The sequence below is a fragment of the Seriola lalandi genome, unplaced genomic scaffold (genome assembly GCF_002814215.2).
Source record: "Seriola lalandi dorsalis isolate HSWRI2012SDOR001 ecotype SW California unplaced genomic scaffold, Sedor1 jcf7180002054606, whole genome shotgun sequence".
Lineage (NCBI taxonomy): Eukaryota > Metazoa > Chordata > Actinopteri > Carangiformes > Carangidae > Seriola > Seriola lalandi.
Window position 1 is genome coordinate 2,376,673 of NW_019525159.1, and position 27,608 is coordinate 2,404,280.

The following is a 27,608-nucleotide window of genomic DNA, read 5'->3' on the forward strand; positions in this document are numbered from 1 at the left end:
ATTATGACTGTCTGTGGGTGAAGTGCATGTACATTATACGAGACGGTATATGAATAAACCTGCTCTGCAACAGCGGCACGTGAGTGCTGTGGATGACGCAACATGAGCTGGACCAGTCAGACCGCCGCAGCCGCGAGTCGAACTACATGTGAGCTGGACAAGCTGCGGCTACTCTGCTCCGCTCCTCCCCGACGGCAACAACAACGTCTCTGAATAACATATATTCATCTCCCAGGTTAAAAGAAAAAACACTAATTGGTAAGTTCAACTTGTTTCCGTCGTGAGTGGTACGGTGCAGTACAGAAATGTACCGTTTTTGTAGTAAAAAGACAGTATTGTGTATGTGTTTTGTTGTGGTGGCATTGCATGTGTTCAGCTAATTAAGTCAAAGCAGCTAGCTAGACAAACCGATAAGTGAGAGTCACAAACTGATGCAGTGATAGTCAGTGGAAGTAAACCGTTTTTTTTTTTTTTTTTATGTGGAAAGACACACTTTCCCATAACGTCTCCCAGCTCCTCACTCACCTGAGTTCTGGTGAGTCAGAATTTGAGGAAACCTCGTGAAAATGTCATTAGCCCTCTCAAACTATGGTGATCACTAACAAGGTGTAGCCTATTCTGTTAAGTGGAACAATATACCAGAAATGGTGGATTTGCTAAGTGTAGCTCATTTTAGTATGGTTTGAAAACCAAATGATAGTGGCAAGTGTGATTTTGTTAATTTGGGATAAAGTTGTTAAAAATGACTACCAGTAACAAAACAAAGTAAGGCATAACAAAGGAGGACAAAATGAGAAACTTAATTTTAAGGCTATAAAACTTTATAACACTGGTTGCAAGAATGGATGGCACATTGTTGTAAAGCACAATTGCCAGTGCCATCCAGTTGTCCTATCATTTAGTCTCTAAAATGTAAGAAAATAGTAAAAATTTGCCATAACACGTTCACATCTCATGTGACATCAAAAAATTGCATATTTTGTTTGTTCAGCGGTCATTATTAAAGTATAAGCAGCAAATACTTATATGTAAGAAATTGGATCGGCAGCAAATGTTTCTTGATAAATTGCGTGATCACATTTGCCACGTGTTACCATAGATTTTATATATTGGAAGTTGTTTTAACTCCCAAGTATACTTGTGTTGTACATTCACTATTCCTTCCCAGCTAGGTTATTATTAACCAATTTAGCTGACTCCCTGCTGTCTTTTCTCTGTCGTCACTTTACAGTTTCTCCCTGTTTTACTGAACAGCCCTCATCATGTCTAAAGGTACAGTGGTTCTGGCCTACAGCGGTGGACTGGACACGTCATGTATTCTGGTTTGGCTGAAGGAACAGGGCTACGATGTCATCACATACTTGGTAATGTTTAGGGAGCATTGTGTGTGTGTGTAACAGGTGTCTTTTTCTGCAACAGCTGCTTTTGCCTGTCATGTATAGCTGAGGTTTTACAATTAACTGTTTTCAAACAGCTGATGCAATTTGTCGCACATGCATGTGAGAGTTGGCCCTAAAAGAGGATTGACCCTAAAAAACCAGAGCTACATGACCAGTTAAGTTCCAACCACAGGATTTAGCTTCATAATGCCAGCGCAAATCTAGCTGGATTTACTTTTTGCCCTGGGGCAGCTCAGAACTGCACAGCAGGCAGATTTTCTTGTTGTCTAACTTCTCATTCATTGGTTTTGTGTCGGGGTGGGTGATTGTCTATAGTTCACTGCAGTGGCATGTTAGAGGCCACCCTTTACATTTTTTTGGCTTAGACTCTACAGGGGAACAGAAGAAGAGGAATAGCAGGCAATGGTCCTATGCCATATATATATATATATCTTTCCACAAGCTACTGTGAATGTATGATCAAAAAACATTAAAATTAAACAGATAGTACTCAAGTACTGAAATGTTAAAGCTGCAGGTTTTGTCAGTTGTAATTACCTGATCAGTATCATGTGTTTTTTGTGTAAATAGTCCCATAATATGTGTTCAGCTCGGACAGCTCTTCAAGCCTTTAAATGGAATTCATGGCTGGTTTCAGCTGTGAGGAGGCTGTTATATCTCCTCAACAGACGTGATCTGAATTACAATATGGAGGATTGTCAGAATTACCACATCAATGGCATGTGCATACATGTCTATATGTGTAAGGGTTATATTCTGTTCCACAGGAGCTATGAAGTAACTGCACAGCTCTTGGTTTTTCATAGTGTTAATGTAGTTTGTATGGTAGATATGAATGAAAATTTGTACAATTGCATCACTTTGATGTACAAATAAATGTGTGTCTTTCTAGGCCAACATTGGGCAAGATGAAGATTTTGAAGCTGCCCGGAAAAAGGCAGAAAGCCTTGGTGCAAAGAAGGTGAGAGACAGAATGAAATATCATAAGATATTTTGCTATTGATGAATATGAGAGACATTAGAATAATAGCAGACTTAAGCAGCTAGAATATGATTTAAGGATCAGTAATTTTTAACATTCCTACCCAGTTTTTTTAAACATTTCTAGAAGTAAATTATGCTGGCATAAATACATTATTCATATGAAAAATTTTGGGGAGAGATAACAAGAATCCTTATCCCCATACAGGTATGTCACACATGTACTTTTATATTTAGCATTCATGTGCTGGTGGGAAACAACTAAATATGAATCTTTTTGTAGTATGGTACTAAATTAACTTGATCCTATTTTCATATATATATTCATATTTGCTTATTATTTGTTTCTGGGGTTGATTTCCCGTACCATAGGTCATCACTGTTTGACAAAGCATCTCTAAAATGTTCTCTATGGCCTTGTCACGCAATGGTAATGAAAGTCTGAACTGAACAAGACCATGTCTCGTCAAGTAATGTCATAGGACACCTGTAATGAAGGTAATTTAATAGCTGCTTTATTCTCACTCAAGAGTGTGAAAGGTTTCCTGCACTCATATCACATGCTTATGAGACAAACCTGTTTTGTGTCAAACAATCATCAGTTTTTTCTTTTCTTAAAGGGGAAAGATATCAGTGTTTCCTGTACGATTTTTTTCAGCGGTGGGGGGCATGCTATCCGGGAGGTGGGGGTGGGGGGTGTAGAGTCAGTGGCAAAGTTTGCACCCAGGCTCATCTCTCTCTCCTGCACCTTCATCCAGCTCTCCCGCTGCTGTGCTCTGCTCTCCTCCACTTTGTTTAACAACTCCTCCCTGTCTAATGTTGATAAGATTACAATAAATTACATTACATTAAAAGTGTGAGTAACGTAACGCTAACAGCATTATATAGTTTAGCCGCCACTGCTAAATGAATGTAGAGGAAACACTGGATATTGTAAATAATTCATAAAATATTTCTCACATGAAAATATCGCACTGATGCAATAAATCAAAGACTTAGCAGAAAGCTCTGTTCTGTGTCCTGATTTCTGTTCCTGTGTAGGTTTTCATTGAGGACCTGCGTGCAGAGTTTGTGGAGGATTTCATCTGGCCCGCAGTTCAGGCCAATGCTGTGTATGAGGACCGGTACCTGATGGGCACTGCGGTAGCACGCCCCTGCATCGGCCGCCGTCAGGTTGAAATTGCACGCAGGGAGGGTGCCCAGTTTGTCTCCCATGGTGCCACAGGAAAGGTAAACCAGGACACAGGACAATAACACTACACCCGAGGGAGGAGAATAGACACAAATCTGCTAACATAACCAAATCCCAGAGGCCAATACTGAAATAAGCCATAATAACATGGCAGAGAAAGACAGAGAAATGTATTCTCTGTCTCTCTGTCAATATTTTTTGGCTTTATTGTAGAGCTTGAGCAGAAAAGAGAGATGGGGAATATCACACAACCAGTTTGTACAGTTTACTACACTGGAATAGCTGTGCTGTTTTTCTAAATAAGTAAACAAGACCACTGTCCATAGTCTGAACACAAGGATTTAGGCCATATGTTTTCAGGGTTGAACATTAACTCTTTTTAACCAAACTGCAACAGTAATTCAGAAGTCTACTCTTTCTGGAGCCGTTTCCCTCCTCCCTCATTCACAACTCTATTTGGTCATCTAAAAACAAAAATGGTTCCATGTGAATCTCAAGCAGACATCTTCGTTCTGTGGCTGGCACTTTACTTCACACGGCACAAATCATCAGCTATATGAAATAAGTCACTGCAGTTCAAAGGAAAATGCAAACATGTGGCATGTGCCACCAAAGAGTGAAAAGTTAGCCTGGAATCCATGATTTTCCCTGCCAGATGTTCTGTGCTGTTTCCATGTGCTACTAGAACAGTTTGTCAAACTTTACAGCCCAGTGAGCTGCTAAACAGCACTACATTCTCTATTTTAACATATGCCTTAGAATTAAACATGGAACATAAACTATTCTGACGTGTTTTCGTAGAACTGCAAAAATATAAAGTGAAATATTAAGTCAGTGTGCTATGAAGTTTCTCAGAGTAAAATTGTATTTACATTTGAACTGAAAATAATAAAATCCAGTGTGATTGAATTCAGAAGAAATCATATACAATGGAAATCACTCAGTGATCACTTCTGTCTGAGTTAAATTGCTCAGTTCTTTCTTTTTCTTCATTTCACATGCAGATTACATTCTAATTGACATTTGTATGTTTATTACATGAATATAAAGTAATGAAACAAACAGCTTCACTATTCTACTGATTTAAAGATAAAATAAATAAACTAAACTAAAATTTAAGAGGGTGAAATCATTACATTATCAGCAGGTCTATTACATAGACATACATGCTGTCATGAGAGAGATGAGACCATAATTACGCACTGTAAATGTCCCAAAATGCAAGCAGAGTAGGAGGTCAAAAGAACACACTGAGCCACAGCAGTCAAGATTTCACATGGTATGTGAGTGTGCACAGGAAGCACACATACGGAGACACACTCTGACATAGTGAGCTTATGTTGGGAGAGCAGGCAGTCATTGCTCCATCTTTTTCCATAAGTTGTCATGTATATGTGTATATATATGTGTCCTTGAGTGCCAAGAAAGGCGCCTTTAAATAAAATGTATTATTATTATTATTATATGAATAAACCCAAAATTAATGGGTACTTTATTACAATAAGTGGATTATTTAGACAGCATTTGTATTGTCCCAAGCCTTTTGATCCACATGAGCAGTTGATCACTGTAATAATGATCACTATAAGAAGTTTCCACTGTATTAATATTTAGTTTTTTTAATATACAGTTTATCAGTCTTTTTTATTTTGTTTTATTTTTTTACCATTTTTTTTCCTAGTTTCAATTAACGTAACCAGGGTTGTCTGGCCGTCAGTTGAAATGCAGTGTTCATATTTTGCCTGTAGATGGAGACAAACACCACATCATAAAGTTACAAAACTGACTTCCAGTAATAGTTTGTAACCAGCTTCGGCTGTGCCTGAACCATCCAAGCGTTTGATTTGATTTCAGTCTTTTGACACCAATAATGAAGAAAGAGACAGAACACTGTACAAGGAAATATATATTTTTTTAAAAAGCACAGAGAGGATGTGATCCTGACATCTGTCACGTCATTCAGACATGGGAAATACCTCCACTCAGCTACCACTGTGCACACTTAAACTGTTGATTTTAAACCACTTACACTGAGGTACCTCCCGCTTGGTGCATAGACCTCAACTATGTGACCTTCAATGTGTTTTTCAGGGCAATGACCAGATACGTTTTGAGCTCACATGCTACGCCCTCTACCCCGAGGTTAAGGTGAGTTCACTGTTGGACAGTAGTGAGGTTACTGCCTGTGTTGTTTGACACAGCATCTGTTGATGCTGCTCAGTCACTCTCTGTTTGTGCGGTTCAGATCATTGCACCGTGGAGGATCCCTGAGTTCTACAACCGCTTCCGGGGAAGAATAGACCTGATGGAATATGCACAGGTAACTCCATCAGTAATGAGCCACAACATTCACATAAAATTTAATTTATTCTTGCCTAGATCACTTTTATTAATTATACGTCTATCAAACATGGAAGTACTCATTCATTATTAGACCTGTAAAATATTCAAAGAAATACACATACATTACATTATAAAAGAAACATTTAGAAATATCTGCCAAGGGTATTGTATTGTGTATATAGCTTCCTTATTTCAGTTTGTTTTATAGATTTTCATCCCACTTGCTGAATACTCTCCTATTCTGTCCTCCTTTACTTTGGGTCTATACGTGTAGTGACTTTAATTTAATTTCTGAATTAGCTCTCCCACTTGTCATTGCTCTGTGTAAAACTGTTTGAATCTTTATGTATCTCCCATGCCGCATCTAATATCTGCCCAGGACTCAATAAAGAGTTAAACAAATGTGTAAACAAATGCTCAACAGTATTTGAACAAAGAAAAGAAATCACTTCACCATTTAGTTGCATAAAGACAAGAATACAATGTAGTCTATACTCTCTACCTGTAATTGAATTACACCCTCGTGATTACATTTACTTTTAATAAATCATTGACAGATGTATTTTACTTAGACCACACACATTCTCTAGCTGTTTGTTCACTTGGTCCCCTCAGGTGGTGGTCTAGACTGGTTTTGCCCACCAGAGGGTGATCATGGTGTTTCAGTGAACACCTCTCTCCAGCTGTCTTGTGGAGAACTTGCGAAATCATGCAATCCTGAAACACTGAATTGCTGACCTTTCCTTTGAACAAACCCAAAATGTATTTCTTTTTGATTGTTGTATCTCTTTTCAATGCGAAATCTTACAAAGGAAAGTAGTTTCGAGAAGCAGATGTATTTTGGTTACACAGCATGTCGTAAACCAGCTGCTTGAAGTAGTTTGCTTGGTTCCCCTGTATTCAGGACTTTGTCAATAGACAAGTTTAGCTCTGATTTAAAGCCTCTCTTGCAACCTTCAGGTGCAGTGAGGTTACAGGCAAACAGTATGCCACATAACAGCTGCTCTCTCTGTCAAACTGTAGAAACATGGCATCCCTGTTCCTGTCACTCCTCGGGCACCCTGGAGCATGGACGCCAACCTCATGCATATAAGGTGGGTAGGACTGGTTTGACACACCTTCTTTAGTGTTTCAATATCCTATTTTTCTCAATCATAATTCAAAAGGATGGTAATTCTCTAAACTATGTTTCTAAACAGCTACGAGTCTGGCATCCTTGAGGATCCCAAGGTAAGACTAGTTCCTGATGGCATACTTATCTTTGAAGATGAGAGCCCTGCTTTTGTGTTTGTACAGTACATAAAATGATCACTGTTATAAATAAGCACAGGTTAAATACAAAGAAAGTCACCTGTCTTGAATAATATATAACTTCTTTCACTTAGACGTATGTTCATTGACGATAATGATTTCAGTCAATGTATGTTTATTTATAATCTTAATCACTGGCATCATTATTCATGAACCTTTAAAAACTTAAATTGAACTGCTAACATTTCTACAGGTGAAAAGAAATTTACACCTTAAGAGTTTTAGATAAAAATGTCTTTAGATTGGACACAAACATCTGGATGGTCGATGTCATGTTGAGATGACTAAACTGAATAGAACAATCAGAGAAAAAATTGTCGACCTACTCAGAAATAGATTTTTATAAATTGGTGCGCTTTACTATTAAGTACAGTAAATAATATCCTCTGCTGTCATTTCCACAACAACAGACAGACAACATATTACATATACAGCTAAAATGCATCATCCACTTTGAGTGACTGTAAAAATAACATGGCAGTAAGCCTACTGTCCCTTCTGCTGACCCATGCCAGCCCCACCAGAGATGACTCACTCTCCCACAGTGCCATGGGTGAGACACAGTTTAATCTTTGCTGAGGTCAGAGGTCAAAGCAGTACATACAGGTTGCCCCCCATGACCCTGAAAGCTCCCATCCCTTGGTCGCTGTATCTGTGTCTCTGTCCCTCCTTACCCCGGGTCTTTGCCGGGCCCTGGGAATAGCCTGGGACACACAGACACTGACTTGTCGTCAGCAACGCTTCGACTAATTCCCAATTTCATGGGAGCCGGGGAGGGGGAAGGGTTAGGGCGTTGCGCCCAGCTGGGGCCTCCTGGGTTCCAGCCCCAACTCCTCGGGACCTTATTGTTCCAATGGTTGCGCCGCCGCGGGCTGCGACGTGGGAGGGGAGCCATTTCATCGTGACACCGTGACACCAAAATGTCACCAGTAACAGTAAAGTACAAAGACAGTGCGCCAGACAGATGAGTCCCCAATGGACGTGGTATCACAGGGAGGCGAGGGGTCCCGCGCTGCTGGAGTGGAGATTCAGGGGCAGGGCCACTGTAACTCACAGACCTCTATCTCTCTCCCTCTCTTTCTCTGTCCCTTTCCCACCCCTCCGCTGCCTCTTTAGTGGCCGGCCTGTGGAGAAATGTTTTGAAAAGAATGAGACGAACCGGCTCAATAGCGTAGCAATGTATGATGACTGTATTGTGTAACTGATTCCATTCAGGGGTTTTGTGTTGGACCATTTACTCCAATATTGAATCGATTAATAGCATTAAATACAATGAAATATTTATGGTTGCAGGGGTCCAGAGTGGTTAAAGGATTTGAATACATTACCCCAGGCACAAAATGATATTTTGAACTTTGAATGAGACGCAATAATTGAGTAATTTTCAGTAGCCACAACCTCTGGCCCTTCTGGCAATTGGATTTTTTCCAAGTATTAATTAGGGTCAGGGTAAACATCCCAACAACAACATCACAATATCCAAGTATAATTTTTAGATTAAACTCTAATTGCAACTTCAAACTGGAAATTAAAAATAACCAGCAAAGCAACAACAAAGTGAATTTCTCACCCAAATCCTCAAACCAGCATGTCAGATTCTGATCCACACAGAAGGTCATCTGAAAGAGGTCATCTTGTTCTAAGTATCTCCTCTCTGTATCAGCCTCTTTCTCTCCTCCAGTTACAGCCCTAAAGGCTGAGGGCAGACCTCGACTATTCAAACTCCTCTACTCACCCACCTGTGGTACAATGGCCCCTCTCTGCTCAACACAGTCAGATTAGGAAATGTCCAAATGGTCGCTCATATGTTCTCTTATAGATAAGAGTCAGCAGAGTTCAGGTTACTCTATGATTAACACTGTATCCTTCCTGATAACCCCAAACCATGTTGCCTGTAGCACAATGGCCTGGTGACTTTTTTTTATTTACTCACCTCCATTTGTGGCGTTAACCTATGTGAAGACATTCACCCAGAGCAACTGCAGCAAGCTGTTATCATGTCTGTTCCATCACATATAATAGTATTGGCATGCACCTGATGACTGCATCGAGTTAAAGGTTGTCGTAAAGGTAAATCAAATCCCACAATACATTCTGGTTTTGTTGGACGATATGAAGATATGTAGCGCCAACTGACAGTTGTGTCTATACCGTTCATTCAGAGATATTAGAGATTTCTTCTCTGCTTGTTTTTCAAGCAGGGCAGTATTGAATTTACAGGATTTTGATTTGATTTTCTGATTTTTGTCATTTCCATCTAATTATTCTATTTATAAATGTTGCTCAATTGAATTTCCAGAAAATGTTTTTTTCAAATTGGGTTAGCAATATGCCAATTGTTAGATGTCCCTGCACCCTCCAGTTCCCTCACTGTCTCCTCTCTCTTCATCCCTCCACACATGAGCAGTCAGGAACCACCCTGAGGCAGCCTGACACTCGTCCTGTGTCATTAAAACATCACCTCAGTCTTAATTATAGCCTATGTCAGTTAGCTTCCCCTGGCCCACTCTGTTCTTTGATCAGGGAGCTGATGGGCCACTGCTTGTGTTGACCACGTAATGCCAAGCCCCTGCTCACCTAAAGGAAATGAAAACTTGTTTTCTGCTGGTCGCATGGCTGGCTGGAAAGATGGATAAGCAGACTGCCTGTAGGGGAAGGAAGTGGTCTTGTAGGTGTTTGTATGCATGAGAATGTGTGCTTTGAAGCAAAGAGGTCAGCGTTTGTCATGTGCCTTTGCTGCCCTAAGGTCTGATTGGTCTGACCTGTAATACTTAACGGATGCTCCCTGTATCCATCTTGGTATTGCTCTAGCTTTGCCTCTGTGTAGGAAATGCCTCTTGTCCTCATTCAATTTACTTGAGGCTTTAACATTAACCAAAACATCCTGGGTGTCAAGAATATAAATATCTCTCCAGCACGTCACGTTGATATTGTTTTATTCTTGTCTCAATTTACCATGTTTGCATTTTAAAGAGAAGGACAGACTTGAAACGTGGTGATTTAAGCGTCATTTCCAACCCATTGCGCCAAAGATGTTTTTACCATCCTTTTCTCTTCTACCTCCCTCTCAACTCTCCCGTCCCTTCCTCCCCCTCTCCCTCCTGCCACCTCTGCCTCTTTTAGCCCTGTTGGCTTCGATTGAAAACCAATGAGGCAACTAATATGTGGAAAGATAGAAATTTACTTGCTTTAAGTTCATGCGTCAGCCTTCTTCTTTGCTGTATGGGCCATGTTTAGCACAACAATATGGAAGAAGCAAAGACTGCCAAAGGAGCTGCTCTGTGCTACATGATGGTGCGCTTCACGCCCCATTTCCCACCAATACTCCCCTGCCCCCCCCCTCGCCTTCTCTATCTCTACCTTTTCCTCTCTTTCAGGGCCATGGCTTTGGGACAGGTCCACCTGCAGGGGGTTTGAATTGAAATGCATTGATCTCTTGCTCACTGGAAACAGGCCTATTCCCTTACTTTTTCCTTTTTTCTTTGTATCCAACAGCCTTTTAGTTTGAGCTCTTATCTTTGGAACATGCATGAGTTTTTGAGCATTACTCAGTCAGAGGCATGAATTTGTATACATTTGAAAAATGTGTTTTTAATTAATCAGGTGGAAGTTGTTCAAATGTGAGGCCTTCCTCTAAGCTATATTGCATCAAAAATCTAAATATTTATTTCCCTCAAGTTAGAAAAAAATGCATACTTAAATCTGTTTTAGCAAAAAAGACTAAATCTGGCAATACTCGTTTAATTAATGCATAGCATGCCAAAAACTATAAAGGTAGCGTATAAACACTGTGTAAAGTTTTCCTGTAAGTTAGAAACCCGCTACCTACAAATACTGTTACAGCTAATGTGCTATAGTGTGTGTTATTTGAAGGTTGAAAAAGAAAACCATTTGTTTACAACAAGCATATATAACCACAGGAAACATAGTCTTTCTCATTCTTCAGTATTTAAAATTCAGTCCATCTTTCCCCCCTCAAAGAGTATGCATCAAAAGGCTTTTTAGGGTAGTCATTTCACCCCTCTCCTGTTCACTCTCATTTGGCATCTTTCAGGGCTCTGAGGCAGAAAATAAAGGAGAGGGAGCCAGGCGCCTTCTCAGTCAATTTCGGTGTTTAGTTAAAAGGAAGGAAAGTGATTGCGCTGCTCGTTTTCTGCTCTCTGACAGGCGACAAGCGGATGCCGATTAGTTATTGTATGATGATTTAGTGTCTGGTAAAGCTTTCCATTTAAATGCACCCAGTAGTTATTTTGCATAGTCCCCCTGCAATTTGCCTCAGCTCAGGAGACATTGGCCATCGTCTTGTCCTAATGCTATGTAATTGTTGGAGGGGCACATCGCTGGGCGGACACATCAGACGGCCATGCTCTTTTAGGTCCCAACCACGACTTACTGAAATCATTCCCGGCTCCCGCCAACTGGAAAAATGACAAATGTCTGTTACCCAGGACAACTTTAGTGGATTTCAGGTGTGGACTTTGAGGCTTTGTTGTGTGATGTCCATTTAGCTAAATTCTTCATTTGAAAATAAAATAGAGCAGAAGTCACTCAAAAAGTCAAAGCTGTAAAACTAGAAGATCAGAGTAGGTGAGGACAGGTAGAGAAGAACTCCAGATGGTTAATAGAATTGGCAGATCAGAGATTTTTACAGACAGGCAGAATATTACTGAGGACTTAATGTTGCTCAAATAGGTTTTGTCATAGTATCAGGTGTGTTTTGACTTTCAAGTGTTCACTATTCTTGGGGATGTGAGTCATTTCTTTCTTTTGCCCTTTCCCACTCTCCTTCTCGCTGCATCCCGCTTTTCCCCGCCTTCCCCTGTGGTGAAGGGCCTTGCAGGGAAAATGAAACCAAATAGAGGAGAAAAATGGTACATTGATTTTTTTTTTTTTTTTTGTCTTCTCTCAACTCCTGATGGCATTTTCAGGTTTCTTCTTTTTCACGCATCATCCTCTCTTTTCTTCTCTCCGCCACAACTCGAGTTGTCTGTTATCACCTCACACAATAGTCTCCCCATTTGTGGCACTGCTCTTTGATGAGGTCTCAGAAGGTCCCGGTTATTCATCAAGGGTAATAAAGTGTGTGAAATAGAGAAAGTGAGTGTGTGTTTTTCTTTCAGAGCCATGCTCCGGATGACCTGTACCTGATGACCAAGAACCCAGAAGATTCTCCCAGCACCCCTGACCTACTGGAGATAGAGTTCAAAAACGGTTTGTGTGCCTGCAACACATGTCACCTGTTGATTCCTCTCTCACCTGCATTTGTTTTTTACCCTCACAACTTCTAAAAGCCAATATGTATTTTTAATGCATGTTCAGAACTGATGTAATTCATTTAGATTCATTATCAAAACAAATTATAATAATTAATTTGATTTAATGAAAATTCAGTCAAAAATATAAGGAAAATTTAATTTAGCAAAGTTAAAAATCAACAGTCCATTTTCACATAGATTGAAATTGAAATGAAAATGAAAACAATTGGTTTATAATTTGTCTATTCTATCATATTTGTGAAACAGATTTTGCAGTGGCCTGTTGAAATTGGTAACTTGAGAATTTACGCTTTCATCTGATAATCCCCCAGACCTGGTTTGACCTGAAATCTCTCACCCATCAAAACCAGTTTGATATGTAGATTCTGTTAAATACCATGCACACAAACTGAAAAAGAAGTTTCAGTTAGGTTGCATAATTTTTGTTGAGTGATATCAGTTGTGAACTTCTGTCATCTATCTGTAAGAGTCAGTGTCCAGTCTAGTTCACACCTCTTCATGTTACTTAACATTGATGGTTATAGCCACAGGGCTACAGCTCTAACGTTGACCCGGCTGCACTTTATCACCATTCCTGACCACCCAGATTTATCCTTAACCCCTCACAGCATTACTTGGTCCAAAGCTGCTGTGTTTAGCCCGGGGGCACACACACAGGCCGGAAGCATTAAGTCCAGCTAATACACCAAGCCCTGAGGGGCCAGAGAAACGCTCATTAGATATATTGCCACAAGGGCTAGGCTGAATAGTGGAAAGTGTCACGTGTTTGCGCAAAGTGAAAATGGCAAGAAACATCCATGCCTGGGGCAAGTGGCACAAATGTCCCTTCATCCCTGGTCACCAGTGGTGGCTGAAGATCACAAACATCAATGGCCTGAGAGATACTAGCTCCTCTGATCACAAGGGCTTGACAGCTTTATGAGCCATAATAGCAATTTGAGGGAAGCTTAGACAGTTGGTAGATTTGGTGGAGATGTTTGACATCATTAAAGCTCAAGCTGCCAAAAGTGTTTTTTAAAGTGCAAACCGAAATGCCATTTAGTAGCTAACTATGCTAACTAGCTATGTTTCAGCATTGAGGTCGTGTCCAGATCACTTTACCAGTTTCCCAAAGAAAATGTTTAACACTAAAACAAGTAGGTTGCTGTCAGTTCAGCTAGACATGAGATATGCTTTTGTAAAACAGTGATGCAGTAGTAAAGCCTAGTCTGGTTTCGCGGGTTCTTTGCAGGCCTGTGCTCCGTTTTCACACATATTCTCTGCGCCTTTATTGAGCACCCTATGACAAAAGCTGTTTTAGTTGTCCACACAAAGGCCTGAGCCTACTCCTCCCTCTGAGCACAAGATCAGCACAAGAATGTTTCATTTCATTCCCCCTCCCACCTTTTCATCCCTGCCTTTCTCACCAAAGTTTTCTCACTGATTAAAAAAGAATATTTAACGACAGGAACCTTTTCCCCCGTCAAACACTCCATTCCCCATTCCTCTCCCTTTTTAAGAAAAAAAAAAATTCATCCCTCCCTCCTTTCATGCCAAAGAAGTGGAGAGGAAAAAGAGACAGAGAGGAAAAATGTAAAGCAGTAATTTTTCCTACAACTGTGTCTGCACTCCCATTGTCTGCACTGTTAGGCTGCGAAAAACTGAAGAAAAGGATCATGGGGAGAAAAAGAGCCCTCAGTGAATGATAGAACCTGCATGATGGAGAGAGCGAGGAAAAAGAGAGTGCACAGGGATGAAAGGCCAGCCCCTTCACTCCCACGTTCAGACACTCACGTAATTTATTTGAACTTTTAATCTAATTATTAGGTATCTGGGAGGAGGGGGGGGCGCGGTTTTGATAATGCACCATCCATACTGCCCTCTCCTGCACCGGGAGGTACTTTTTCTTTTTTCATGGGAGCCACCATGATTCCCGCGATATGAGAATGGGCTGTCAACAAAGCCCTTGTCTAAAAAAATTTGTCAAGTCTTTCACGTGTCATTCCTATCAGGGCTTTGTAAACGCTGGCTGAAAGGCGATCAGAAGTGCTGCTCTTCTCTGCAGAGCTATTTGACTGACAACTGCAAGCATGCTGGAGTATGTAGGACTGAATGCTGGATGGATGGATGGACAGCGAATATCAGCATGTTCTTTTTTCATTTCCTCTCCTCCTTGTGAAGTCCACAAATGGTTATATTCCCTTATCGACACACACATGGACACGCACACTCCTTTTCACCCATGTCTCTGTTTGTTTCCTCGTCTCCACCTTTGGCCCTTGTTGCTCATTGAAGGCCATGAATTAGCAGGTCCATGACAGTGATTGATGTGCACTTGGTTTAAGTGGCTTTGGACAGGAAGTGTGTGGCGTGAACGTGGGTGTCTTTTCAAGAAAAGCTGTGTGTGTGTTTGTGTGTGTGTTTGAAACATGGTAATAGGAAGATGGATGATGAATCTGCAAGTGGTTTTGTGTCCTGCACATGCGCATGAACACACAAACACTCAGTGGCGAAAAAAAAAATCTCAGAGCTAAAGAGAGTATGGGTAACAAAGCTGCGTGTGTAATTGAATTAGGTAAAGGCCTGCCCACGATTTCACAGCTTTCAAATGAGCAGAGCCTTTGAATTTATTAGCCCTTCTCACCACCTCCTTTTGTAATGGTTTTCACTTTTAGCGAACGACTATTGATTTCAGTGACTGAGATAATGAGCACTTGTCAACAGATTTTATCAACTCTTTACTGTTGGTTTTTTTTTTTGGACAGTTTAGTCAGTTGAAATGAATTCTTCCATTAGTTTTTTGAAAAGCTGTCGCCCTGTTGACTAACTAGGCTGTATAAAGGTAAAGTTTTTTACTCAGTGTTCTTGAGGGGCTCTGCGTTGATTGCTTCTCTAATCTCAGTGAAAATCACTTGTTTTTTCACTTTACCCTTCTCAAAGAGCAAATACCAGTGTGGCAGGTAATGTCAGACTGTTGCACTACTTGTTGCGTAGTATCACAATTCACATTATAATAGAAGTGAATGATGCCATTAAAATTTACACAGGTTTTTTTTTTTTGAAGCACTCAAAATCCAAAGATTTTTGCAACACAGTTTAGTGTTTACAGGCTCTATTTATGTAATATTAGGAAAATATAATTCTGTGGCAACAACAAATTTCTACTGGAAGGTATTGTCTCTCTACATCAGTTACCAGTAAAGTAAAATCTATCATATATCAAAAAGATCATTTTCACTTTAGTAATACATTACACTGGCAATGCAAATTTTTTTGTATTACATTTGAGTAACTGTGCAGCATAGGAAGTGTAACATTTGACAGCTAGTTGTCATTGTTTGCATCAAACAAATAAATGATTGGATAAATTTACTTTAACTCTGTTCAGGAAGTGATTTTCTTCACAATCAAAATGCATCTTTCTTATCAACCTAAATACAAAATGTTACGTTAATTGCTGTTTGTGTTTTTGAATCTAAAACATAAAAATGCATTGTAGATTGTGACATTGCTTTAATTTCACTGTAGCACTATTTGACAGTACCAGATGAAGCTAATTTTAAGTCATATAAATCAAAGATAAAGTAAAGAAACCAACATTGTTTTTCCCTTTAGGAGTGCCTGTCAAGGTGACCAACGTCAAGGAAGGCATATCCAAAGACTCACCACTTGATATCTTCTCATACCTTAATGAGATTGGGTAAGCATTTAGCAAGCAAGGAAGCCTTTCTGTCAAAATAGTGTGTAAATGTCCCCAGAGGTTGTACAGTGGTTAAGTTTCCCACCTCTAAGGGATGTGTGTCTGTCACAGCTGGCCAGGGATAAAATCCCACCAGAATTTTCCCCCCTGTGTCTCCTCCACTCCGTCTCACTTTCTGCTTTCCAACTGTCCAAATAAATGAAGAGCAATAAAGGTGAGTCGACTGATGCCAAAGAAAAAACAGTTTCCTCCATTGCTTCTGAGCATGATGTTGCCTGTGAATTTTTTTTTTCTGTATTTAATTTTCAACACTGTCAGAGTTTATGTTAAGTTAATACTGCTTTTTCATTTCATGCAACATTGACTTGTTTTGTAACTTCTAAACTAATGCCATGGAATTAATTTCCATCATCAGGGGAAACTACAATAGTTTTTCAGCTTGGCCATTCAAAATATTATATTTGAGGAGAAACAGGCTGTTTGCAGAAGATGCTACAGTGACCTTTAATGCTGAATTTACCTGTGATCCTGTGGAAATGAGAGAAGAGATATTGTAACAGGGATGTAAATTCTCTTCTGTTGGTGTGTATTATTGTATTTTCTTTTTATCTTTAGTAAGAGTTTTCAATATTTTATTGTTTATTTATAGATTATAATGTTTGTGACTAGCAGATAAATTAAAACTATTTAATGTACTTATGTGGGCTAAACTAATAGGAGGTGAAATTATCGTGGTGTCCGCTGAAAATTGTCTGGCTGTCCCTGTCTGTCTCTTAGAGGAAAGCACGGTGTGGGCCGGATTGACATCGTAGAGAACCGTTTCATTGGGATGAAGTCCAGAGGTAAGTAATTAAAAATTAGATTTGATTATTATCTATCTTGGTTATGTGATTTTTTCTATTTGTGCCAAATTAGTCAGACAGACTGCTTTACTCACACAACCGGTGATATAGACTACAAATGCAGCGAGATGGACATATTTTCAATATTTTAATTTTACATCTATTCAAAACGTTTCCTTTCCTTTTCCTTTCCAGAGCTTTCACGCAATTTGCAGTTATTTTACTTGAGTGCTTTAAGTGTCACACTTGCTATTCCGCTTTCATAAAAGTGGGCTGGATGGCAAACACACTCTGTTCAAAGTAAATGTTTTCCTCTGGTTCACCTGGAATCATAGACACTGAAGTTACTTCCATTCACTTATGCATGCACACACATGAAGAGAAAACACACACTGTGATAGATAACGGCGCACACGCTTCACTGGATAAACACAAATAGACAGTCGATCACATATGTGCACATGGAGTTGCACAGTGATGTTTTTCTGTCTTTATCTTTGGTATCAACAGGCAACTTGAAAAGCTCTTTTGTTAGGTCTCTACATGTTTTACCACAAAAAATCTACAAGTCCAGTGAGCTGTACTGGCCTTGTACGATGGCACTCACTCACACACACACACACACACACACACACACACACACACACACACACACACACACACACTCCTCTTCCCCCAAGACACGATGTGCTATGATTGGCAAATTGACTGGCCAACAGACTGTGGCTGTGGCGCAACTTGGCAGGTAGAAATTGGAAAATGGGAAGCCCACTTTTCTCTCCCCTCGGCTGAACAAAAGATCAAAGCTTTTTCCTCCACTGAAGCAATAGGAAGAGGTGGAGCACAAGGTGTCCAAGTGGTTGAATAACTACCATCGAGTGCACATGTTGGTCTCCTCTGGAATGGCAGTTGTGTTAGCACAATAGATGATGGGAGGGATTGAATGGGGACATGTCATACTTATTTGTGTTGGGTCATATTTATTTGTGTGAGGTCAGGGAGGTGGGGGGGGATTAAAATGGTTTGTCAAGAATGTTGTCACTGGGCTACAAAACATTCAACAGCCTGTGTGTCAGACTAACATTTCCCACCTGTCACAGTACTGTCAGACCTCTGACCTGTGCTCGGGTGATGGGCTTTGCTGAGGTGCACCTATCAAAAGCAGTCGGAAATGGCTGTATTTTTTGATGATGAACAGGCGGCCTCATGTCCAGTTCCTGGTGCTGTCAAACTCCAGGATTGTGGCATTCAAATATTAATACACTTTATTATAGTTACATGTTTATTCAAGGAAAAATTATTTTCTATCAATTTTCATTTTTTATTTCTTAAGATATTCATCTGCTTTTATTTACTTGTGTTGCCTGTTTATCCTGGACTAACAGTTTGCCCAAAGGGTTAGATGACATCAGCTCAGGATGAATTAATTCCTGACCTGAACCCCTGCAGGCCTGCAGCATGGTTAGCATACCTGCAGCACCCGTATAAAAGATTAAAACCTCAAAAACCACAGGGGGTGTTGTCTCTTTAAGCTTAACCAAACTGCCACTGTTGGAGCTTACCCAGATAGCGTTTCATTGTTTTGCTCCTCTCTGTTAAGCTAGCTCTCTTTTGGAGCACTTAAGCCAAGTTGTGTTGGAGGGCAGTTTTAACTTATTTATCTGATAGAGCCAGCGGAAATGTCCCTACGTGCCCTCTGTGGCCCTTGATCACCAAAGAGCCACAAGCCATACTGGCTCAGGTGGCAGTCTTTTGAGGCTTTGGACAATTAGCAGCATTGCTAAGCTCTGTTTTTGGCCACCAGCACATAGTAAGTGCTTCTCCATTTTCAGATCAGGACCGGTGCTGGAGTATTTAGGGTCATGCAGATTTGAGCTTCACTGCTCACCAGATTGGAAGAGATTAAATTGTGCTCATCTGTTAAATCTCAGAAAAGGGTTTGGGAGTCAGGAGAACACCACACAAATTGTAAAATTTGGCAACCTGATGTTGACCATAGTGGAGTATCTGTTTGGCAGCTTGGCAGCCTAGGTTGAATCAAAAATGTGTGACTATCATTCAAATTGACAGTTGATGTGAAGAACCATGTGTTGGATGGGGAAGTGGCACTCTCAGTTTTTCAAAATTTCAGCTCTTGCAAAAATGGATGTCATTGATGAAGCTCCTATTTCTGTCATCATCTGAATCTTCTCTATCATTTCACCTGCCCTCCTTTTGTTTTTAGCTGACATTTGAGTGACAGCTTCATTTCTCCTGTCATCTACCTCATCTTTTCCTCCCTCACCCCACCCTCCATGTCCAGAGGGGGTAAATTGCAGGGTAGGGAGAGCCCTGGTCCAGGCTCCAGGCTGGCAGGGGCCTCCTACCCTGTCATTTACCCAGGACAAACTCATCCATGTTTTATGAGCAGTGTGAAGGCCTGTCTGTCAGACAGCTGATGGCTAATAGAGCTGTTCGCTTGTAGTTAGTTCAGATAAACAGGGCTTGTGGTTTATGTCCCTATGAATGGCCACTGATGAAGATGATGACAGTGCCACTGGTTGTGGTAAAATTAAGAGAGGTAATTATATGTACAAATCTGAGTACTTATTTTTATTATTATTTAGTTTTTTAGAATCAAGTTTCCATCATTTGGATCTGAAAAATGAGGCAGACAATATAAAATCATGAGAATAATGAGAGACACAGTGTTGAATATTTGAGATAGACAGCATTATACAGGCTGGTAAGGGTGCATGCATCGCCTTACTGATCTGGCAACTCATGTTAAAAAAATGATTGTGTTTCGTGCAAATATTCATTAGTTTTGTTGATTTTTTTCTGTGTTTGTCAGGGATTTATGAAACCCCAGGAGGCACCATCCTGTTAAAGGCCCATTTAGACATTGAGACGTTTACCATGGACAAAGAGGTGCGGCGGATCAAACAGGGACTGGGTATCAGGTTCTCTGAACTTGTCTATAACGGTAAGTCCCTAAAATACACAATCTTGATTTGATGCTATTTTGTTGTTTATATTGGTTTTCACTTTCTTTTATTTCTGGGCTTATTGCCCCAGTCATGACATTGTTCAGACAGGTAGGACATAATGTTATTTTTAGGATAGGTCAAATTATGCATTATTCTCCTTTGCACTGTTAAAAAATTACAGTATTTCCAAAATTGCATGGACGGTCACTGGTACTTTGTATGTTTGTAATGGAAAGATCACTGTGCACCTTATATAAGAGTGAAGTGAATGTGCATACGTATGTTCCTGTGTGTTAAGTATGTTTGCATGTGTGTGCATGAGCTTTTCTTGGCTCAGGTGTCTTAATCCTCCCTTCTGCTCGGTGTCCAGTCCTCTGCACCTTCATCCACATAATAGGATCAGTGCCATTAGAGACCGACTACTAGGCCACTTCAGTTATATCCTCTAGAGACAGGAAGCAAACACACATGCACGCACACACACACACAACGGTGCTAAGTTCAGAAGCAGGGCAGAGATTAAACCCATTGTAGATTCAAATCATTAATAATTCTGCAGATACATAACAGACGGCAGGTGGTGTGGCTTACGTTAACAATCCACCTGTCCCGCATCTGCTTTGCATTAATACTGCACTTTTTATCCAAACAATCTTTCATTACAGTTGCAGCAGTTGGAGGTAGTGCAGCAGTGATGCAGCAAGCATTTGACAAGCCGCTCCTGTCAATTAACTGCTTAGTCAATTAAAAGACAATTCATTAATGTAAATTGTAAGAACTGATTAATGATGTCATATCAAGTATAGGCACCAAACATTTGCTCCAGTAATCAAATGTACATAATTTGCATGTTTTCTCCCAGTTTAATAAAACTAGAATTGTTGGATCAGTGATTATTCAAAACAAGCAATTTTAAAACATAATTTTTGGATCTTGTAACATGTGAAATGTATTTTTCATTACTTTATAGATTAAATAGACCAGATGATGAATCGGTTAATCAAAAATAATAATTAGTGGAACCCCAAATCTTACAGTGACACACAGAGCTAACATGAGGATTAACACAAAATCTAATTGACTCTAAACTAAAATGGGGCCTGTGTGTGACTGCCAAATCAGAGGTAATAAAAGCAGGGAAGGATTGTGTCTTTGAACATGGCCAGACGATGAGGTGGAGGTCAGCTGCTGATGAGAGGAGGACCCCTGCTGAGTGGGGCGTGCCTGACCTCTGAACATATACAGACGTATCCTTTGCCCATCTGTCTCAGAGACTGACGGGCCAGGTCTGCAAAATGGGAGAAAAGAAAGGGGTTGATGAACTTCACCTGGAACAGAAATGAGACCAAAGCACAGAAAGAGTCACATCACATCATCATGAAAGGGAATGGTGGTCATCACACAGACCCCTGTAGACCCTGCTGCTAATGGAGGATGTGCAAAGGAGGAGCCTCTTTCCTCACTTGCTCAGTCCCATATTGTGTTTTGCTATTGTCCAATTAATAACATTTATAATAATATTTATAATAATAAATGTAAAAAAGTGAGAAAGTGATATATATATATATAAAACTATCACTTTTTCATTGGCAATTTAAGCAACATTAGGAAACAAATCATTTACAGCATTCTGGGTTTTGACTCGTCTTTGTTTTAAAAGGAGCTAATGATCTAAGCTTTACAGCTTTGTTTTTTGCAACATGTAAGATGTTTCTGTTTCCTTGCTTACCTCAGGTTTCTGGTACAGTCCAGAGTGTGATTTTGTGCGTCATTGCATAGCCAAGTCCCAGGAGAATGTGGAAGGCAAAGTACAGCTGTCTGTCTTCAAGGGTCATGTCTACATCCTGGGACGAGAGTCACCCAAGTCCCTTTACAATGAGGAGTTGGTCAGGTAAGGTGTGTGTGTGTGTGGGGCGGGGGGGGGGATGCTTGTAAAACAGAAGTAGCCATGTGTCACTGAATCAAAGTTTGTGCTTGTTCTTACTTGACAGCTGTGTTTGGCTGTTCTGGGCACATTTCAGCTATTCCACATGTGCACCAGTCAGCCTGTTGTTAGGTCAGCTTGCCCAAGTTCTCTGTATGACCTCCACATCAACATATTAAACCGACCCTGCCTCACAAAGACATCAGAGAAGTGTCAAGCTCAGTTCCTGGAGGGCAGCCCCCGACCCTAACCCCTCCCACTACACCCCAGTGCCCTCTTAGCCGTGGTAACAGTGGGTTTGTTCAGGAGACTGACCCCTCATGCCCTCTGGGCAGGCTCAGCACTGACCAAAGTAAAACCCCTCCATATGCCTCTCTATCCCCACTTCAGTCACACACACTCCAGTTGTACCCTAGAGTCAGGGAGTTAATGGCATTTTCAGCCAGAGGAGAGAGAGGATTTCACTGGGCTTGTGAGAGGAAAGTGCCAGGGTGTCATGCTATTTAAGCAGGTCAGAAAGACGGGGGCAAGGAAACATGGCTCACACAGCCAGCCATTCAGTTTCATAGTCTGATTTGGGAGAGAGAGATAAATAGAGATGATACTGTACTCAGACTGCACATTCATTCAGCCCTTTTAACCTATGTTATATTAGTATGTTACTTTCTCTCAGTTTTTGTGCTTATTTTGTTTTCAGTGAAACATTTAACAACTAACTGCTGAGTCACTCAAGATAAATTATGACTAATCAATCATCAAAACAGCCAGTTGCTTAAAAACTCTCACTGATGAACGCTCATGTTCTCATTTCAACACTTCACCTTTCTGAGTCACATTTCTCGGTGTGACTCAGAAAGAGGTGTAGTGTTGCAACATTACAAAGTCCTCGGGGCCACGGACAGATGGGTGCAGTGTTTCCCCATAAAGGAGCTCATCTCAATCGGCCCAAACAAAAACCATCACTCTAAACTGCAGTCACACACAGTGACACAAAACTTTGCTTCATGCTCATAGAAAAGACTCAGTTGTGATGGGCTAAAGTAACTTTTATTCAAAGTTGACCTGACAAAGCAGGATTTTTCAGGCCCATACAATGTCAATATTTTACAATAAAAAAGATTCAGTAACATTATGTCATCTGATATTTGTTTGTGTAGAAATATACACATTTTTTTCTTCATTTCAAGGATCCCTTGTGGGTTTTTCTTATAAATGAACTGTAAACATGAAATCAAGTTTTCAACTGGGAACATAGTATTTTTATATGACTAAGAACAATATGTAAAACCATAAATAAACCAAAGACATATTCTACTTAATTAATGAAAAATTTGTGGGATTTATTGCGATTTTTATTTGAATGATACAATATCGATTCTTAAAAACCCAAGATCAATGTTTGCATTTTCACCATTATTCGGTCTGTCCCTGTCATAAAGCTAACACTAGCTAACAGCAACATTGATATTTATCTGATGTAACTGAATCATCAAGAATCGAATCGACATTGAAATGAATCGGGAGATCCGTGCTGATAAACATGATGATTGGGACGTCCTGGTGGTGGCCAAGGGGTTTAAGTTGCTGACCAAGTCATTTCTCTCCCGTCATTTCGTGGCAGCTGTCTACTGTCCACTATCAAATAAAGGCATAAAGAAAAAGTGATGAAATGATGGCGAATGTACATGAAAATCCAGCTTTGTAACAGATTGATTATTTTATATTTGGGTTATCGTGGATTATCTTTACCTCTATAGTGACATAGACATTTACATGTACCTGTACAGTGATACACCTGAAAGCAGCAGTCACACATGCACACACACACACACACACACACACACACACACACACACACACACACACACATGCACACTTATTCACCACTACATGAAAACCTGCCACAATCACACACATACTCACACAGACCAGACTAGGCATGAAACCCCCACTGGCATCCTGTTGTCTCTCCACATGCAACAGTAAACGGCGTCATTAACACAGTGGTAATACAGCCCGTCACCGCACCCATCTGAGACAGAAATGTCACCCTTCTCGCTGTCCACTGCCTCCACTCTCAATTAGACGACAGGGTTTCTTCAAGGAGTACACAAAATATCACATGCTTACACACACACACACACACACACACACACACACACACACACAGACAGAGTGCTGTATTCTTTGAAGCCACTCACTCATAATCATGTTCAGGTGCCGGGTAGGGAGCCTTGTATTGAGAGTTGATGATTTAGTTGTCGGGCTTTCTTTTTATAGTGTTTATCCTATCATTTGTTGGCAATTTCCTCTTTTGCTAAGTGCTTTTGAAGAATGAGTGCAAGCTGTACATTGGGTGTTGGGGGTGTCACAGGAAGGAGAGGACTCAGTGAGGGAGTGTATTAAGCACTGCAGGTAGAAACTGCTGTAATTACACAGCACACGGACACTCTTTGTGAGACACTCGCACACACTAAGAAGAGATGACTACAACAAGCAGCCTAAACAACATAGAACAGGCACCGGCACAAGTTATAGATTTACTTCTTTTTTAGAAGAAGTGGATAAAGGGGAAGGCAGAAACACCAGATTACAAAATCATCTCGACACTTAGCTCACAATTGATATGATGGGATTGTTTTAAAGTGGGTTATGTGTGTCTTTTGTGTGCTTTTGTACATGAGCATGTTTTCATTCTCCAGTATTGATTCTTCGTTATTCAGGACAAACAATGCTAAAGAAGAGCATTCAGAGGGAAATCGATGGGAACATTATTTCAACAGAGCAGATTATCAATGATCCGGTTATTTCAGTAGCTGATCAGGCTCCATGTCTCTCACTTTACTTTTTACTCCAAACATTTCAGTCATTTTGTTACCAGAATATCCTGCAGTATTTTAGTATTTTAGCTATGTTTTCCTCCTAACTCAAATTTGAACATTGGTCTCTGTTGACCCGCTGTCTCTTTCTTGACTGATCTTTTCATTCCAGCATGGATGTTCAAGGAGACTACGATCCATGTGATGCCTCTGGATTCATCAGGATCAACGCTGTCAGGTTAGCGCCCTTTGCACCTTAATATTAATTCCTAATATTTTAAACAGCAGCAAGACGTAAGGCCATTAGTTAAGATTGTATTATTTACTCTTTTTTTCCCACAGGTTAAGGGAACACCATCGTCTGCAGGGTCTCTCCAGCACCAAGCAGTAACTGTTGCAGTCCTGTGAGCCATCTCTCTCCACTGTGTCTTAAGCAGTAGTAGGTTAGGCCTTGTGCCTCCATTGTCTACCTTTTGCCTTATTGTCTACTGTTAGTTATTAGCATTAGCACACCAGACTCTTGCCGTAAACACTTAGGGTTAGGGTTACTTTTGTGGTCAAGAGTGGAGGAAGACGATCGATCAACTGTAACATCATAACAATAAAAAGAATTCAGGTATACAGATACAGTGGAAGAATATTTTCAGAAAACTTAGTTCTTAATATCAGTGGATCAATACTTGAACTTACATACAGTGCTGCTTGAAAGTATGTGAACCTTCCAGACATGGTCACTGTTTTTGTAAAAATTTAACAGACATCCAAATCCTAATTTGTAAAGCACACTTTCCAAATACTTGACACACACACAAAAATAGATATTTTTCCATTATGTAATTCAACAAATGTGGTTTATTTCACAAACACTGAAAATGTAACATGTGCAAAAGTATGTGAACCATTCTATTAGTAGCTTGTGGCTCCTCCTTTTGTAGCTATTACTTCAACCAAACGTCTTCTGTAACCTCTAACCAGTCTCTCGCATCTGCTTATGGGGATTTTTGACAACTCCTCCTTGCAGAACTCAGCCAGTTGAGAGAGGTTGGAGGGACATCTGGCATGTACCATCTTCTTCAGGTCTCGCCACAACATTTCAATAGGATTTAGATCTGGACTTTGACTGGGCCAATCCAGAGTACGAATCCTCTTTCTCTGAAGCCATTCCTTTGTAGTTTTGCTGGAATGCTTCGGGTCATTGTCTTGTTGCATAATCCATTTTCGTCCCAGCTTCAACTGTTTGTCTGATGGCAGGAGATTCTGGTCAAGAATTTGTTGATATGCCTGAGAATTCATGGTTCCTTGGAGTTGCCCAGTTCCAGAAGCAGAGAAGCAGCCCCAGACCTTCACATTTCCACCACCATGCTTCACTGTTGGGAGGAGGTTCTTTTCTTCATTTGCAGTGTTGGCCTTTCTCCAAACATGGCAGTTTTGATTGTGGCCAAATATCTCTACTTTAGACTCATCTGTCCAGAGAATGGGCTCCCAGAAGGCCTCTGGTTTGTCCAAGTGCTCTCTGGCAAAGTTGAAACGGGCAGCTTTGTTCTTTTTTGAGAGCAGAGGCTTCCTTCTAGCAACCCTCCCATGAATGCCATGGCTATTCAATATTCATCTGATCGTGGACGCATGCACATTTGTCCCAGATGCTACCAGAGAGGTCTGCAACTCTGTAGAGGTGATGTGTGGGTTGGCCTTTACCTGATTTATTATTTTTCTGGTGGCTCTGGGTGATAGTTTTGATGGGCGCCCACTTCTAGGCAGAGTTGCTGTCATGTTGAAGGCCCTCCATTTGTAAATTATTTGTCTTACAGTCGATGGATTGAGCTGGAATCTTTTGGAGATGGTCTTATATCCCTCCCCAGACTGATGGGCTGTCACTACCCTCTTCTTCATGTCCTCGGATATCTCCTTTCCTGGTTGGTTTCCTCTCTCTTTTAATTAGTGCAGGCCAATCCCTTTCACAAGGATGTCTCATTTCATTGGTCTACTGAAATGATTAATCAAGCACTCACATGTATTTCACCTGAGTCTGTTACCTGCTTGACTTAACCCGTGCAGCTGGGGATTCACTTACTTTTGCACATACACTAATTCCATGTTTCATGTAGTTTTTGGGCTACTTAAACAAGTTCCACTAAACAAGTACAAGCAATTGATGAAACATATATCTGACATTTCATACATAAAAACTGGTGATGATAAAATAAGAAAATCATGGTAAACAACAGAAACATCTGAACTGCTCTAGGCGTTCACATATTTTCAAGCAGCACTGTATTTAGGAATTGTTGGTTATAGAAATAAAATAGAGTGAATTGTGCTTTTTCGTCCTCGGCTCTTTTCTTCATTCATTACAGAAAATAATGATCATTTATCATCAGTTTCCATGCAGACACTGGTAGCACACATCAGCCCCTGTCAGTATGAATGTGTTAGTGATTAATAGTTCATGTCTTCGCCTGACAGCCTATTTATTAATGCCTGCCTGTTTAACTCTTGGGGCCGTACATTCACTGCCCCGTGAAGATCTCGGGGCAGCGAGCACACTGTATCGTATTTACAATATGCAGATGAAGCGGGAGCAGTGCAGGAGTTTGGTACAGGCGAAAGTGAACATGGTGGCTCCTCTGATAGCCACTGGAGCGGAAGTCATGAGGCCATTTCTGAGCTCAAATGGCACAAGTCAGATAGAAAGAGAACCAATTGGCCACATATGTATGTTTCACTGCTCGGCATGGGGTCCCCGGGCTTTAAGAACAGAGGAAAGAGGCAGAAGTGTTTTGAAGACAACGACCGAGTATTATGTGATTCATTATTATCTTTTTTGAAAAATAGATAAACCTATTGTAGACGAGCAGGGTGCTCCATTGTCCTT

General features: G+C 40.5%; 1 protein-coding gene across 2 annotated transcripts; it reads left to right on the forward strand.

Annotated features, from left to right (window-relative positions):
* Positions 1–124: 124 nt before the first annotated feature.
* ass1 (argininosuccinate synthase 1) lies at positions 125–27,053 on the forward strand. Of its 2 annotated transcripts, none has more exons than XM_023419614.2 (15): positions 125–258; positions 1,232–1,364; positions 2,293–2,361; positions 3,423–3,611; positions 5,665–5,721; positions 5,819–5,893; positions 6,940–7,010; positions 7,116–7,146; positions 12,348–12,438; positions 16,098–16,182; positions 16,960–17,024; positions 19,858–19,989; positions 21,728–21,884; positions 24,909–24,974; positions 25,079–27,053. In XM_023419614.2, the coding sequence occupies exons 2-15, from the start codon at positions 1,263–1,265 to the stop codon at positions 25,125–25,127; spliced, it is 1,239 nt and encodes a 412-aa protein (XP_023275382.1). In that variant the 5' UTR covers positions 125–258; positions 1,232–1,262; the 3' UTR covers positions 25,128–27,053. The 2 variants fall into 2 exon arrangements, with proteins under 2 accessions (XP_023275382.1, XP_023275383.1); XM_023419615.2 differs by having other exon boundaries at positions 1,255–1,364.
* The last annotated feature ends 555 nt before the right edge of the window (positions 27,054–27,608 follow it).

Excerpts from the sequence above, each read along its gene's own strand:
- ass1 (XM_023419614.2), top strand. The coding sequence starts at position 1,263 with ATGTCTAAAGGTACAGTGGTTCTGGCCTACAGCGGTGGACTGGACACG. Across the intron at positions 5,894-6,939 it reads ACCTGATGGAATATGCACAG|AAACATGGCATCCCTGTTCC; the intron begins GTAACTCCATCA and ends GTCAAACTGTAG. Across the intron at positions 7,011-7,115 it reads GCCAACCTCATGCATATAAG|CTACGAGTCTGGCATCCTTG; the intron begins GTGGGTAGGACT and ends GTTTCTAAACAG.